General features: G+C 35.4%; 2 protein-coding genes across 2 annotated transcripts; both read left to right on the forward strand.

Moving 5' to 3' along the window:
- Nucleotides 1-1,229: 1,229 nt before the first annotated feature.
- On the forward strand, nucleotides 1,230-11,226 carry LOC127875269 (uncharacterized). Its single transcript, XM_052420217.1, has 5 exons — nucleotides 1,230-1,431; nucleotides 1,884-2,004; nucleotides 5,260-5,357; nucleotides 5,790-6,306; nucleotides 7,158-11,226. Exons 1-5 carry the CDS (start codon nucleotides 1,306-1,308, stop codon nucleotides 7,583-7,585), a joined length of 1,290 nt encoding a protein of 429 aa, XP_052276177.1. The 5' UTR covers nucleotides 1,230-1,305; the 3' UTR covers nucleotides 7,586-11,226.
- A 3,721-nt stretch (nucleotides 11,227-14,947) lies between these two features.
- On the forward strand, nucleotides 14,948-17,511 carry LOC127873338 (uncharacterized). Its single transcript, XM_052417182.1, has 3 exons — nucleotides 14,948-15,070; nucleotides 15,484-15,644; nucleotides 15,913-17,511. Exons 1-3 carry the CDS (start codon nucleotides 15,063-15,065, stop codon nucleotides 17,367-17,369), a joined length of 1,626 nt encoding a protein of 541 aa, XP_052273142.1. The 5' UTR covers nucleotides 14,948-15,062; the 3' UTR covers nucleotides 17,370-17,511.
- The last annotated feature ends 690 nt before the right edge of the window (nucleotides 17,512-18,201 follow it).

The raw sequence follows: 18,201 nt of genomic DNA on the forward strand, positions 1-18,201 counted from the left end.
GGTACCCGGGGTAGATTCAAGTAGTACCAGATCTTACAATGACCAATCGAGCCAAAATAAGCACACGTTTATAAAAAAAGCTTGGCAGATGTAAAAACACTTCATCAAGCAAAAAAAGATTTTATTGTTTGGATGCATTATTTTTTTTTTATTGAAACAATTATCATGTTGTGTACACAAGAATGTCCAAATTTTTATTACAATACCTGGTTGTCAAACAACAAAAAATGTCCGTAAATTAGGCAGCACCTATTATCATATTATCAAGTTATTAGGAACATAAGATACAATGTAATTAACAACTTGGACGTTTCAAAGTTCTAGTTATGCTTTAATAATGACCGTTGTGTTTTATATCGCTACTGAATTTCTTCTTTTAAGACGATATTTTATTAACCTGAATGTATAAGTAATGAACTTGATCTCTGGAATATTGTACTTTCTATCGATCAGTATAAAGAAGTAAATAATCACTATATACGATGCGACTGCTCACATTCGTGCCGGCGAATGTTTGATGAAAGGGACCATTTCACGTTTTGGTAAATTGACAAAATTTAAAAAAAATGTTTCAGAATCGCAAATTTTCGTTGTAGTTATAATATTTGTAAGGCAACAGTTATACTGAACATATACCATGCTCTAAAATATAAAGCGTTGCACAACGCGAAAAGATTGAATGCTTCGGAGAGTACTGTTGTTGTCGTTATATTTTGTGACACTTCGAGGATTGATTTCCCGGGTATATACAGTATAAAATACATCCCTCACTGTATGAGCACGGATGCCCGCGTGGTCGAAGCGCTAGTCTTTTACTTCAGAGGTTAGTGGTTCGAGCTCAGTTGATGGTTACTTTTTTCTCTCTTTAATCTTATTCTTATTTTTTACTGGAGCTTTTTAGATCCAATGTTTACATTTATCAATATAAAGCATTTGATGGCAAACTCCAATGCATGTCAAAATCTGTGAAAATGTCCCTTTGAAGAAACAGAAACGAACAAACATCGTAACGAAAGGACTTCGGTTTAAAAAATAAAACGACGATCTCACAGTAAAAGAAGAACAGTTCAGTGTGAAAACCCTGACACATTTTTAAGCATGGGATGGCAAACTTAAAAAAAAATGCACTTGCATGCGCACGTGGTCCTCATACTCATAGGCTAATTGAAATGATTTGCAAGTGGAATATAACCTTATTCTATTAAATACGATTGAGTGCCAATCAAGTAGCGCATTGCAGAAAAACAACAACAACAACTTGTAATCGCCAGTGCCAAAATAGATATGAAAGTAAATTAAACGAAGATGTGTGGTGTTTTTAATGGGTATGAGTTGCTACTGTTTAAAAAGTTCGACCAACATCCAGCAGAATGGATTGAGTGGAGGGACAAGCTGAGAGAACGTGAGGAAAAGGGCACGGACATGTACTGTGTATGCGTCATACATTACACATTTAGCTTAGGACTATTGTCAAAAATAATGAATATTGTGATTGATTAATGAAGATATTGTTTATATAATTGTTCAAATAGAATATTAATAACCGTGTATGAATTTTTGTATTGTTTGGACGTGTTTTATAGTCAGATATTTATTTACATTTTAAAATTTCACAATATGTGATTATAATCTGAAGAGCTTTTTTCATTCACAAGTTTCATTATATATGTATTCTGTAATGACAGGAATTGTCCCGATAAGCAGTGTCCAATCAAATGTGCCAGAAATCATAATTATCTATTTAAATAGTAAATTAAAAGCCATTGATACCATCAATATCATGCACTGAAATCATTCAACATTCAGTATTAAAATTTATTGATGCAATAAAATGTTTGCAACTTTTGTTATTTAAATTGTATTCATCCGCCTTTTAATTACAGGATATACCAGAGGAGTTGTGGTTTCTAGTGGCTACATTACGCTCGAGACCTCAATATTTGATGCAGCTAGTGAGAGATGAGATTGATAAAAACAGAGACAATCACATGCGCAGGACAGGCAGTGAGTGATTTATACTAAAATATTTTGACCATTTCAAAACACACATGAAATTTTAATTAACTGATAAGATTTTCAGTAATAAAGAAGACATTCTAAATATATTTTCTTTATTTATATCAGCGATATTTTATTGGGAAAAGTACCCGTACAGGTCCAATTGGGAAAAATTGAGTCGTGTAAACCTAGAAATTGGGGAAAATGCGTTGTGAAATCTACAAATTGGGAAATTAGTGTATTTGATTTTTTGCTAACAAATACCTTATAATTGAGAATAACTGATGTCAAGTTGTTAATGTTATATATACTAAGGTTCTAGCCATAAAGCTGCATAAGTAAATTAATTACAATTCATTAAAATAATAAATAAATCTTCATTTGGGAAATATGTAATTTTTCCCAGATTGGGAAAGTGCCGTTTTCCGGTACTTTACAAAGAAGGAAAAAATTTGCTGTATATTTAATAGATTTTGAGTATGGTAATGATTAAGTTTTGCCAATATATTTAAAATGTGGCAGTCTCAGCCAAACATGGCCTGACCGACTGAAATGTCCTGTTAAATTTTGTAAGGTCCGGCTTGTTAGTCAAATTAACAGAACCGATTGTTGGTAAAAAAAGAGAACAAATTAATTGGTTTGTATAGGTTTGTTTATGGCTCTGAAAGTGTTCTGAGTTGCAAAAATAGCAATAGCGTCTTTATACACATGCTTTTCCGTACCAATGCTCTTTCTGCTGACGGAATTTTCCGAGGGCACCTGATTGGTCCATTTTTGTGCATCCTACGAATGCGGGTCAGGACGGACGGTCCAAATCCATGAAGGCCTAGTGGCTTAACAAGATAATCATAATTCTGATTATTGAATGATAAAGATATCAATTTGTGTCGTTGTAATAGCAAAAGAAATGTACATGTATAATATTATAATGATCATTGTCATGTTACCCCACTTAAACAAAGTTTAGGGGGATATATAGGAGTGAGCTTGTCGGTCTGTGTAAGCTCTATAATTCAAGTAGTTTTCATCCGATCTTCACCAAACATGTCAGAAGTTGTATCTAGATGATGTCTAGACCAAGTTCGGACATGGGCCTTGCCAGGTCAAAAACTAGGTCACGAGGTCACTTAGTGCGTTTTAAACATTCAGCATGTTGTCCGCTCTCTAATTCAAGTAGTTTTCATCAGAGCTTCACCAAACTTGGTCAAAAGTTGTATCTGGATGATGTCTAGGCCAAGTTCGAACATGGGTCATGGCAGGTCAAAAACTAGGTCACAGGGTCACTAAGTGCGTTTTAAACATTGAGCATGGTGTCCGCTCTCTAATTCAAGTAGTTTTCATCTGATCTTCACCAAATTTGGTCAGAAGTTGTATCTAGATGATGTCTAGGTCAAGTTCGAAAATGGGTCCTGCTGGGTCAAAAACTAGGTCACTGGGTCATTTAGTAAGTTTTACACATTCAGCATGGTGTCTGCTCTCTAATTCAAGTAATTTTAATATGATCTTCACCACACTTGGTTAGAAGTTGTATTTCGATGATGTGTAGGTCAAGTTCGAACATGGGCCATGCAGGGTCAAAAACCAGGTCACGGAGTCACTTAGTGCGTTTTGAACATTTAGCATGGTGTCCGCTGTTTTTTGTAAAGACAACATGCAAAATATTCTGTGTCAATGTGGCATGTGGGGGTATTCGTCACGTCTGTGACAAAGCTCTAGTTGGAACCGTTATTATCTTGGCTGTCCATGTCCATGCCTGAAAAAGGCTGGATGATCATTTATCGAGGTCGTCGTCGGTTTTGGACGTTATGATACCTATCTGACATGCACGCTAAGGGTAGCTTAGGTAAACAAGTATCGGCTACTTTCGTTTTGTAAAATGTTCTAAGATATTACAAGGAGCGATTCCCGGCGGAAAATTAGAATGATTGATGAGAAAATGCATATTTACTTTTAACATGTGTTCAACATTTTTTTTGGATATTTTTTAACTAAACAAGACTAGTACTATGTATGACGTGTATTATTATTTAACGTCAGATACAAATGTGTGACCTTGAAATAATTAGCTTTTTCATCATTTATCATTTAATATCATAAACACCTTGATCCCAGCAAAGAAACCAAGTTATTTTACCTATTATATTATGTAGCGGGTAGGTCCTGTAAAAAAAGAGGAGGTCCTGTATTTATTCCCATTTCACAGGACCTACTGTCCTGTAAAAATATGAAAAGTTTGGATATGACTGACATGGGACACAATTTTACATTAATCAATGCAATTCCTTATAATAATGAATTATAGTGAATTTAAATATACCATACATTTGTGAGCAGGCAGCAGCCTCTAATGGTATATTCATAAGTAGTACCAGTGACTCATGAATATACCAAGAAAAGCCTACATTAAAGTGATCTTTTCACTGTTTGGTAAATTGACAAAATTGAAAAAAGTTGTTTCAGATTCGCAAATTTTCTGTTTAGTTATGATTTTTGTGAGGAAACAGTATTACTGAACATTTGCCATGGTCTAATATAGCCATTATATGCATCTTTTGACGATTTAAAAACCTAAAAATGATAAAGCGTTGCAACGCAAAACGATTGAACAATTTGGAGAGTTCTGTAGTTGTCGCTTAAATTTGTGTAACTACGAAGATTGCTTATATAACGTATAAAATACGCATTTTATGTATGCTTGGCAGGATAGCTCAGTTGGCTAATGCGTTTTTACTTCAGGATTCCGGGGGTTGCTGGTTCGAGCCCTGCTGCGGGCTACTTTTTTTTTCCTTTTTTAAATTTAATTTTTGATTTTTTACTGGAGCATTTAACATTTAATGTTTACATTTATCAATATAAAGCATTTAATGACAAACTTCAAAACATGCCAAAATCTGTGAAAAGGCCCCTTTAAGGGAAACTAAATGCATTCAATATATGTCTCATTAATTGGATCTGTAAAGCAAGTTAACATTATAACAGATAATTTGGGGAATTATTAAATTTTCTATAATTAACATAGCATTGATTGCATTTAACTTTAAGCTGTCAAGGATTGTCTGCTTCAGTGTGATATTGATGTTATATTTAAGAACTATTAACAAATAATAGATTTTTTTCTAAGTTTCGGACTCTCAATAATGTTTAATATCTGACAAGCAGCATTCGCTCTAGAACATTCTAATTTAAAGATTGAAATGAAGGAAAACTAAAATTGCAATTCAGTCTTTATGAAAGACGACATGTAGATTAACTGTATTGCAGGTACCCTGTTGACTACGTATCTCAACATGTACCAATTCACAGAGTTCCATTTAGATAGCATCTTCAAATATGGGGAGGATAACAGCTTGCCAAAAGAGGTAATTGGAAAGATAGAAATGACTTTTTGGGTTATTTTGAAATTGGATGCAGACATGACAGTAGTATACTTGGATATTTGCTACTTAAAAAAAAATATTTTATTCTTGAAAGGTATTTAAATATATATTGATTAAATAGTTGAGTGGGCTCTCAAATTTAATTGGCATAGATAAAATATGTTTCTTATTTATACTTAAATTTACTATGCCAAATAATTTGTGTGGCTTTAAAAGGCGTGGTTTAAATGTTCTTTTAAGACCATCAATTTTTTTATTCATATACAATAACAATACACGATAAAAAATTATTAATTATTTTAAGTTTGAAGATAAAATTGCTGCAGCACACAGAGCCCTGTACCTCACATTGAATTCATTTAAGTTTCAAGTAGTAACTTTAAGTACTATCAGTTCAGTTGTATTCTTTTTCAGATCTTCAAGTGTCCAAATATCCGCCATCTGTCCCTCAAGTACAACTGCCTCTATTACATACCGCCTGATATCGGTCGACTCCAACAGCTCGAGTACCTGGCTCTAACCAACAATCGCCTCCATGTCCAGTCCATCCCTCACACGCTGATCTTCTGCACAAAACTTCACACCCTGCTACTTGACAACAATCACCTTGACGCTCTGCCGGGATTTCTGCTCCAGATGCCCAACATCGAGACAGTCCATCGCCATGGAAATCATAACTACTTCAAGTCCACTTTCATGTGGTACCACACTGATGTGTACTGTAGAATAATGCCCCTCGCCAGTTCAGATGGCGCCAAAAAACAGACTATGTCCCTTCAGTTCTGGGCCGCAAAGGCCCTTATAGGGACAAGAAGGAACTTTTTCACAGATGACAATGTTGCGTCTGTGTTGAAAGATTACTTGTGTGACGTTTATGAGATGTTTAATGTGTGCCACAAGTGTGCACGGGCAAGCTCGAGTAATAAACCAGGTGGGTATATTTGTCAAACTACAATTTTATGTATGTGATTATGGTTGCATGGATACACATGTAGAACACTGATGAGTTCTGTAATGCGCAATCTTTTAACTAAATATGTATGTATACATGTTCTAGGTTTTCATATTGTTACCGTCACTCTTTGAATGGAAACAACGAATTAAGATATTTACCATGTGCATTAAATAAGGATCATTTCTGAAAATGTTTATCAAATGCTTTTGAATTAGACAATTATTTGAGTTCTACTGTGAGTGATTCCATTTATTCATGTATTTATACGGACTTAAGAGTTGTATAAGGTTACACGATTCGTAATTTGCATTTGTTTTTTTCTTTAATATTATAATGATACCGAATAAATTTTATGTTTATCTGTCAGCCTTGGTAGACATGTAATTTTATTTTCTTCTGCTTCATATTTAGCATATTATTGATATAAATGATAGTGAATAATTTAGTTTGAAGAATTAGGAACATAACTAAGGATAAACATGTTAGAGACTTCTCCCATGTTGAACCATTTATAAAACGCTTATATGTGTGTGCGTATAAGCAAGTATCATGCTTTGTTAAAAATTAATTATTAAAAACTTAAATAAATATAAAGCCTGAAAATGAATGCCCAAACCCAAATATTTAAAACATCGGCCCTCATGTGGGAAAACAAAAAAATGATGATTGAAATAAAAACAAAGGTGATTACATGATAATTTAATGCACAGGCTAATCTGGGACAAAGATTTCAGCACATGCTTTAAGTCTGGTTTTGCTGGAGTGAGACTCCTTTGTTAAAATTCAGTTCTTTTCCCAGAGATAAACATTTAGACTTGTTTTTTCAGGTTTTAAAGTGATAACATTCAAGAACCCCTACCTAGGGAACACATGCGTGCCATTTCAGCACTGGGTGTGTTCCCTGGAGTGTGCACGAGACCTCGAGGTGCCAGCAAGGCATGAACAGGTCAGGAAAATGAAAGAAGCAGACACCCGGTACGAACGCTATGTGCGCGAGTGTCAGAAACAGTTCAACCTACACAAGAGAAAATCTGGCCCTATTTCATGCATATCGAGAGAGGCTGTTGATACAGATGAGGAGGAAGAAGAGGATGAAGAGAAGTCAGAAAATGGCTGTGATGTGTGCAGTGACTCGTGTGTAGATGTTGGAGATATTAGCATTGAGACTGAGAGTGAGTTTGAGTTTAGTGTGGTGCAGCCTAATGTAACTCTAATGCAAAAAAATAGTAGTGACAGACACTGCATCATCATGTAACTCAGTATTAACACTTACAGTTGGACTGTTAGGGTTTTGTTTATTCAATTTGTTCGAGTTTTAAGCTACAGCATGGGCCTATATGAAATGATATCATATTGGTCTATGTAGATCTTTAAGCTAAGATCTATTTGGGATACACAGTTTGTTGTTGTTCTGACACAAAAGTTGAAATACATTTACTAGAATGCAATACAGACTGTTATGAATGGCGTTATTATATACAAAAAACATCCTAAGGTGTTCATTTACTAATTGTAAAAGTTAAAAACATTAATAGCCCATTTCATGCAAGCATTTTGATTGGCCAGTACAATTACAATCATGATAAAGAATATGAAATATTTCCACAAACAAAATTCAGTGTAAATATTAGACTTTATTCTAGTGTGTTATTTATGCTAATTGATAATTTATAGAATTAGTATATAGGACTCTCCCATCCTTCTAAGTTGGATCAATTTATTTCCAAAATTAGGGATGTCTAGTATATTTATTTCTATATTTAGAACAATTCTTACAGAAATTCATTTAAGCAAACAGCGTAGACCCAGATCTGGGTTTACGCTGTTTGCAATGTCCTTTTTTCAGGACGCTAGGCATGAACGGGTTAATGAGAGTCCGATTAATGTGACCTCACTAAAGCCACAGCAAAAATTTGAAGTAAAGGACATTGACTAATGCATCGAGTCCTGGTTGATGTTTTCATTTAACTGTTACATTTAAAATATTTATATGTAGTCCAAAATGATACAAACATCAATAAAACTGGTAGTTGTTGACTACTGAATGAATCTACATGTTATGTGATGGCAAGGTATAGCACGGTGATACTTGTTCATTAGTTTGAAATTACTGGCTGGTTGTAAACAATAGATCTGTAAGTTCATTTATTACCTCACCTGAGCACAACATGCTCATAGTGAGCTTTTGTGATCACCTTTTGTGTTGTTTGTCACCTGTGATCCTTTGTCTGTCATCAAAATCGACCTATTTAGCTCTTCAGAGTCCTAATTTATTGCCCAATCTTCATGAAACTTAACCAGAACATTTTTTCCCAATGATATCTTTACCAAGATTGAAACAGGGTAACATAGGGTCAAAACTAGTTCTCTACATCAAATTGGAATCAAATTAAATATAAAGCTTGCGAACATTGTAGAAATCACAACTTTTGCCCAATCATAATGAAACTGTTCAGAACATTTTGTCTAATGATATTTCATCAGAGTTCAAGTATCAAGTATCCTGCTGTATCGAAAAAACATGGCAGCCAAGGAAGCAGGGCAGTAACTAATATTGCTGTAATATAGCCTCGTGAAAACTCAAGAAATTTCTTTTTGTAAAACAAACTTGCTCATATTTTTTTTTTAAATATCCCAGCTGAGGTTAAAAATGGTTTTAAATAATTGAAAAACCTGAGCGCCAGGGTATGGGGCAGTTTCAGTATAGGGCTGTTATCAAATCTTGTAGACACCTTGAAAATCACATTTTTTGCGCCATGTTCACGAAACTTGCTTAGAACATATGTTTTGATAAAACCTCAGCAGAGTTTGAAAATGGTTCCAGTCAGTTGAAAAAACCTGGGCTGCCAGAGGGCGGGTTAGTTTTTCTATATGGCTCTAGAGTTTGATAATGGTTACAATCATTTGAAAAGCATGTCCAGAATAATGCGGAACCATTTCCTTATTAGGCTATTGAGAAACCTTGTGAATACACTAGAAGTCGCGATTTGTGCCCAATCATATGAAACTTCCCCAGAGCATTTGTTCTTTGAAGTCACATGATAGCTGAGTTTGAAATGGGTTCTGGTCTATTGAACAATATGGCCACCTGGGGACGTTGCAGTTTTCCTTATAATGGCAATAGGGATAACTTGTAAACATTCAGGTCCATTTTTTTACAATCTTTATGAAATTTATTTAGATATTTGTTTTAAGTATATCTTGGTCGGGAGGGAAAATGTTTTCTTTCTGTTTAAAAGAACTGTTGGGGATAAGATGTTACTTTCATTATAATGGCCATAGTGAGACAATACCATCTCAGAACAGTTAAGTTCATTTAGGTCTCAGGTGAACGTCTTAGGATCTTTGGTCATCTTACTTTAATGGACCTTGGTTGAAAACTGAAGAGCTGTGATATATGTTTATATATAGTTTAATGATATGTAAGACTATTAATACAGTATCCTTAAATCTTCTGTGAAGAAAATGATACATGTATAATTACAGTACATGTGTGTATTTATTATTTTATGATGTTTAAAGACATTTCAACCGGTATGTTGACAATTACTATTAATCATGTTAAGCCATTAGCTTATTTTGTGCATTGTTTTTTTACATTTTTCTTGTGACTCGTATATGCTTTATATTTGTATGTTAATTTCAATAGTGCATAATAGTTATGATGTATATTAATATTATTATCCGCCGCCATCGGCGGAGGGATATTGTTTTGGCGTTGTTCATCCGTCTTTCCGTTTGTCTTTCCGTCGGTCCGTCCGGAGCCATATCTTGGAGGTGCTTTGGCGGATTTCATTGAAACTTGGTATGAGTATATATATATATTTGGATAAGAGTATTATGCACGCCAAATGGCGTTGTACACCATCTTGTAATAACAGAGTTATGGCCCTTTGTATCTTGAAAAAATGCTTTTTTAAGTGTCAAATATAACACTTTTGTGTCCAGAAGCATATTGGCGGGGGATATCAATTGAACGAATTTGCTTGTTTGTAATTGAAGTACCACTGTTAAAAACAGTTTGATACGGCTGTATGTGGGAACATGCCAGTGGGCATATGGGCAACTCAATCTTTGTCCAGTGCATACTTTGTCTAGCATATATTTGATTTTAAAATGACTTGGCAGAAGTGTTAAGCATGAGGAGACAGTGTTACTCAAAAGTATCAGCCCTCTTGGCAAAAGGTTAAGGTCAAGGTCATGATTAAAAGTCTGAGGTAAAATATAAGGAATCATCCCTGAACACTATTCCTGGAGCATTGTCAGCGTGGATTGAGGATGAATGTTGTTATGTGTGAACACTATTCCTGGAGCATTGTCAGCGTGGATTGAGGATGAATGTTGTTATGTGTGAACACTATTCCTGGAGCATGGTCAGCGTGGATTGAAGATGAATGTTGTTATGTGAGCCACACTCTTGGAAAACAAAGCTGCGTTAAGTGTCCTCACAGATTTGCCTGAACGATTCACACAGGCTGTTTAGGGTTGACACTTTACCCTTTGACATGACTTTTCGTTAAAAGCAAGTCTTGTTTTAAGCGAAAATCCAGTCTGGGCAAAAAATGTCGTCTTTTATTAGGGTGCGCAGACTGCACAGGCCAAAAAAGAATGACTCTTTAGGCACATGTAATAAAACCTTTTTTTTCAGAATGGGGCTCAAATAACAATGTCATATTTCTATCCAGTGAAATATCATGCTTTGCCAATTCCACCGTTGGACTGCATTGATGCATGTAGTAATCAGTATAAGTGAGCACTATGATTCTTTTGTTATTGAGTTTTATGAACTTTGTTAGTTTTTTATGCTTCCTTGGTCAGGAGCCACCTTGTCTGTTAATGAGACCAGGAAACCTTGCTTGACATAATAATAGAGAAGCATTAAATTGTAGAAATGGTTATGCATTTGCTCTGTATATTTACCAAGGTCCCTTTGCTGAGATTATGTTCTATGGGATTTTAGCTGCATTCATGGGGGCTCACGTAATATTAGCTGACAACATTTATTTAATGAAGAACTTGTTATGCCATCATGCAACATAACACAATAATTATGGAAAATAGATAAGTTGGACATTGCTATCCAGTCGTCATTGTTTTTGTTTCAGTCTTCAACAATAGTTCTAATGAACCAAGTAGACTTGTAGTTCTTTTATTATGCCCCCCTTCGAAGAAGAGGGGGTATATTGCTTTGCTCATGTCGGTCGGTCGGTCCGTCGGTCGGTCTGTCCGTCCACCAGGTGGTTGTCAGACGATAACTCAAGAACGCTTGTGCCTAGGATCATGAAACTTCATAGGTACATTGATCATGACTAGCAGATGACCCCTATTGATTTTGAGGTCACTAGGTCAAAGGTCAAGGTCACGGTGACTCGAAATAGTAAAATGTTTTTTTGAATGATAATTTTAGAATGCATACGCGGCCAACAGGGCACACTCTGAACAATATTACTGAAGCAACTGGTCTGTAATCCTAAATCTATAATTATCAGTCCAATGAAACATCATCCTTTTAGTAAAATACATTGGATCAGTAAAAATATTATCAGAATATGAGATTTTTTGTATATTTTGTATATTAAATATTGTGTTTATGTTTAATTTTGTTGATTAATATAAATATAAGCAGGACAGGGGAGGTAATACACTACAGGGGAAACAAATGCAATAAGTTTAAATTTATTGTTACAGATTTGCCTCCCTTGTAATATATTTAAATTTTACCAAATGTAAGGCTAACTGCATTTTTGTAATGCAAACTACTACTACTACTACTACTTCTACTACTTCTACTACTACTACTACTGCTACTACTGCTGCTGCTGCTGCTGCTGCTGCTGCTACTACTACTACTACTACTACTCTACTACTACTACTACTACTACTACTACTACTACTACTACTACTACTACTACTACTACTACTACTACTACTACTACTACTACTACTACTACTACTACTACTACTACTACTACTACTACTACTCTACTACTACTACTACTACTACTACTACTACTACTACTACTACTACTACTACTGCTACTACTACTACTACTTCTACGACTACTACTACTACTACTACTACTACTACTACTACTACTACTACTACTACTACTACTACTACTACTACTACTACTACTACTACTATTTCTTTTGCTACCACCACCACCACCTACTACTACTACTCTATTACTACTACTACTACTACTGCTACTACTACTACTACTACTACTATTACTACTACTACTACTACTACTACTACTACTACTACTACTACTTCTTCTACTACTACTACTACAACTACTACTACTACTACTACTACTACTACTACTACTTCTACTACTACTACTACTACTACTACTACTACTACTACTACTACTACTACTACTACTACTACTATTTCTTCTGCTACCACCACCACCACCACCACCACCACCACCATCACCACCACCACCACCACCACCATTCACAGTGACAAAAAACGTATTCAGTGACAAAAAACGTATTCACACAATGGCTGCTACTACAACTTATAGCCCATATAGGGGGGCATGCATGTTTTACAAACAGCCCTTGTTTCAACAAATTTTTGTATGTCCCTAAGATTTACAAAAGATATTTTGTATAAATATTTTATTATCCTAATTTTATTGTTAATGTATTTATGTTTTTTTAATGAATATTTTGGTACAATACTGCATTTTTCCTAATAATCGAACTCATTTCAGGCCAAAATTAAACATTTCCTTTATAGTGTGGAACATGTAGTATCAGTTTACAGGGTCTTGTTCTTCGTGCATCATTTGCTTTATTTACACTCTAGAGGTCACATTCATGGCACAATCTTTATGAAACTTGGTTAGAACATTTATGCCAATAATGTCTTTGTCATATTTAAAACTGGTTCATATGGGACCAAAGAAAGGTTAACAGTTCTAATTAAAAACCAAAAAGCTTGTGATTACTCTAAAAGCCATATTTATTACACAATCTTCATGAAACTTGGTCAAAACATTCGTCTCAATGATATCTTAGAGTTTGAATCGGGGTCATATGAGTTAAAATATTACTTCACTAGGCCAAATTGAAAAACAGCTTCTGAGCACATGGGTCCACATTTTTTGCTGAATCGTTATTTAATTTGGTCAAAACATTTTCCCGGCTGAGTTCGAAACTGTTTACTTGGAGTAATAAAAAGTAGGTCAATATATCAAGTACAAGTAACAGCTTGGAAACACTTAAGAGGCCACATTTCATACCAAATCTTCATGAAACTTCGTCAGAACATTTGTACAAATTATGTCTTGGCCAAGTTAGAAACTGGATCACATGGGATCAAAACTAAATCACTAAATTTAAGAGGGAGCTTAGAACCAGTCTAGAAGTTACATTTGTTTTCCTAATCTTTATGAAACTTGGTCAGAGCGCTGTTTTAAATTCTTTCTTCCCTGAATGGGTCACCGTTCCGGTCCTTTGAACAAAATGGCCCCATGAGATGGAAAATTTCCCTAATGTGGCTATACAGGGACCTATACAATCAAACTTTGTTTGTATAGGTCCCTGGGCTATAGTAAAACCTGTTAAAAACTATAGGAGTAACTTGGTTGATCCACTCATCATGAAACGTGTACAAAATATATTCGGTTGTCATGATATCTGGGAAACGTTGAAAAATGATTGTAGTTTGGTCAAAAAAACATAGCCGCCATGTGGTTTGGCAGTTTACCTTCTGAGTGAAACCTTGCGAACACTTAGTAAGAAACACACTTTTTAGCTCCTCTTTAACTGATAGATTTCGAGCTCAACCAATCGCAGTCACTATGAATCTTCACGTCTTTTGCAGCCCGTGTTTTTATGAATTGATGAAAATTTTATAGACATCGAAGTATACAAAAAAATAAAAAAAATTTGCCACGAGAAAAATTACTTTTCTCCGAATACGTATTATTTTATTATCATCCCGCTTTAGTCAATTCGATCCGTCGTTTTGTCTGCATAAAATGTTATGAGATTGTGGAGCGATATACTTCATACTTTCCTCAAGGGATTGCTTTTAAACATACAATATGTCATCACCATGAAAATAAGATGCGCAATAAATGCATAGTTATCCATTACGTTATGTTCCTTCAAACGAAGACATGGGCATTGCAGCAGCAAAAAGTGTCAGAAGTTCAGGAGCGTCGGAAGCAAATTGATATTGGGGCGGCGGAGGGGTGGGTATGGGAGAGTGTATCCCCCTCCCGTTGGTGGTGGTTCGGGGGGCCTCCCACGGCTCATGTTTATTAAAGAACCTTACCGGATTTCGTTGTCTTTGAATATTTGTCGGCGTCATATATATATTTTGTTTTAGCGTTTTAAATTGTCGTTATATATATATATATATATTTTTTCACGAATCCAAGCCTAACAAATTGTATTTAACTTTGAAGTAACGCCGTATTTAAAGACACAAACTAGCTTAAAGCGCTATAGAACTTCTGGAAACGTAAATTGTTTAATATGATATATTGTATACATATGTATAAACGTCAATTTTCTTTGATAAGACTCACAGACTGCGGTGTCTGTTTTCGATATTTGACGTCGAACCATCTAGAACCAGTCTGCTACTGTTGACGACGTCACTTAGCAACATTGACAGACGCAGCATCGCAAGTGATCAATGCAGACGATTAATTTTGTACATCATTTTATACGCTCAGTTATATTAATAAATACTGACTTCGTATAAAATGAAATGGTAAGATTTTAAATTAATGTAAAAAAATGATTTAACACACACAATATCAGCCATCATTATTAAATGCATGAAACTAATTAAAGTCTTAGAAATCCGGTGTACAATATATAAAATCTACATTAGTGTACAAATTTTTTTTTTTACAGGCATATCCTTTAGACTTTCAACCATTTACATGAAGATCTTTTATACTTTCAACCGCTGAAAAATGCGTACATATACATCCAAGACTTTGAAGTAAAATATTCTGAATGATTATTGATAGAAAAATTATAAAAACAACTTACAATAAAACAAAATAGAGATCTTATGACAGATTTATTGATACAATGACATTAAATAAATGACCATAACATAGTACATCGAAACCTAGAACTAAATTAAATATCCTCATTATTTGCATTACATATCAGGAATGAGAAGTTTCCGCCACATCGGCAACCTCAACCGCCAAGCGGCGACAGAGAACCGAGTGGAAACGAACGAGTGCACGAGAAGTCGTGCTTTGGTAACAATCGACCGAGCGATCTAAACGGAGTTCTGATGAAGCCGATAACGCGTGGAACTAAGAATGGTAAGAAAATGTTGCAAACGGATATGTTGCAGGCAAGTCGATTTAAAATGGTGCTAAGTTTTTGTTGTTTTTTCGGATAGTGTACATGTTAGAATGTTCGTTGCAAATATCATATAATACTTAGACTTGGATTAAATAGGGGATTTTAAACTTGGGATATTTCATCTTCAAGTAGCATCAAATATTTCATGACCTCATTTTATGTTATAACGTATGTTCCATAGTTGAGCTTTATAAATTGAAAAAATGCATTTATTTTTTATTGTAGATTCAGACCGCGTGGGTTATATAAATCAACGTTGGGCAGTTATTGATAATACTAACCCTGCATTGAATCAGATGGCCAAATATATTGAAACTGAAAAGATTAAGCGCAAACTCGGCGAAAGAATAGCCCAGCAATGCTACACGGCGTCTTCGGTCCAAGAATTCAATGAGGCCTGGCCAAAGCCAAATAAAATATCTTCACAGTTTCAAGATGACCGCCAGTTCGCGACTGACCGTGTCCGCACCCAATACGTGGATGAATTAAGAGAAAGCTTTTACATCAACGAACACTATGACCCTGCGCTGACGGAGAGAGAGCAAGAATTGGACAAGAAACGTCAGAGCCTGTTGGAGAGGAAGACAAGGGAAGATGAGAGAAAGCGAGCCGAAAGGATAAAGGAGATGGAACTGGATCTGAAGAGGCAGGAGTTGCTGAAGATGAAGACAGAGCACAAGAAATCTAACAAGAAGCGCAGAAAGAAAGAGAAATCTGATATACATGTAGACCAAGAAGCAAATGTTTCGATTAACAGTCCAGTTTCAAATGCGCTATTGACGGAAGATGTAAATAAAAAGAATGTCGGGATGGGTGTGTTTGTGCCTGCTCCACCTTGCATTGTTAAACCAGCGGCGAAAGAAAGTCATCTGAAGAAAGACATTGACGCAACACCACACGAACTTGAGAAAGGTGTGATCAGGAAAATAGATGTGAAGGAAGATGTATTCAAGAAAGCCCTTGACAAGAACAATGATGTGCAGGAATATCAGAACCAAGTGAACAGGAAAGTGTATGTAAAAGAAGATGGCTTGAAGAAAGCCTTTAACAAGTGCCCAGACATGGGCGAGCATACGAATGACCTTATGCAGAAAAGTGTTGTTTACGCGTGCAACATTAAGAAATATGACAATAAAATATATGCGACACAAAATGAAGTAAAGAGCGATGTTGTGACAAAAACCAATGCACAAGGTTATGACACGAATGTTGTCAAAGAAAGCACGGTTGACACAAGTGAGAATGATGCAGCTCCTCCCGTTTGTGGGAATCCGGACTGGGGGCCTGAGTCGATGGTCCAACGCATCAGGAGGTTAAATTTGAAATACCTCATGGGTCAAAATGGCACCAATACCGAACCAGCTCCGCCAAAATGCGATAAACCTGAAACAACCAGCTACACCAATACCGAACCAGCTCCGCCAAAATGCGATAAACCGGAAACAGCAAGCTACAATAGGGCAAGAGGATATGAATTTATTTCAAGCGGACATACCAAAGATTTCGTGAATAATAGTAACTATGTACCAACTCCACCGGTGTGCAAACCAAAGGATGATTGTGTGTCAGTTGCTAAGAAACCAGCCGTCATGAGCTGGAACGCTACCACCGCCAAGATGAAGGTCGGGTTCAAGTCTAAACTGAGGAGAGAACAGGACCAGGCCTCTGGCGATAAAACCTGAAAAAGACTTGTCTTATTATAAGTTTATGTTCTGTTTGTATAACAATACTATTATTAAGTATTATCATTGTTATAATAATAATTATTATTTTATCAATGCATTCAGGTTCTATCATGTTTAATAAAACGGCGAGAGAAATGGACTTTTAAGTGTTTATTTATGAACTCAATTAATTATACAACAAACATATGATAATGAACGTAAAATAGCTTTCTTAGATTAACAAAAACTAAATTGTATAATTGAAACTTAACAATACCCAATCATTTCTTATCAACACACTAAGTGAAACACTATCAAGCGCTTCTTTTAACATAATTTAAGCTTTGCGATATTGTTCCTTTCCTATTGATAGCATTAGGTGCGTATTGTTTACTAATTTCATATTGTAAATTAGAGAATGCATATCTTGCATATTGTACGTTACTATATATTAATCTGAGATAACCGTCTCTTTTTGCGTCAAATGTCGACCTATACGCACACCTACGTGGGCCTGGTAGGAACATTTTGGTGAAAACACTCTATAACGCGCCATACATTAATTGTTTATCAGTCGCTCGTTAAAAACGTAATGTTAATCAAATAAATTATAAGACTGTTCTCTAAATAAGCAATGTAACCACGGATTCTAGAGATCAATATACGCTCCGTGATGTATCTTAGAAAATAACCAAGTAAATTCTTTGAATTGATATCCCCCGCCAATATACTTCTGGACACAAACGTTTTCTCGACGGATGGACAACGCCAACGTGCATCATCCTCTTATCCATATATATATATTATCATACCAAGTTTCAGTGAAATCCATCAAAGCACTTCCAAGATA

The sequence above is a fragment of the Dreissena polymorpha genome, chromosome 3 (genome assembly GCF_020536995.1).
Source record: "Dreissena polymorpha isolate Duluth1 chromosome 3, UMN_Dpol_1.0, whole genome shotgun sequence".
Taxonomy (NCBI): Eukaryota; Metazoa; Mollusca; class Bivalvia; order Myida; family Dreissenidae; genus Dreissena; species Dreissena polymorpha.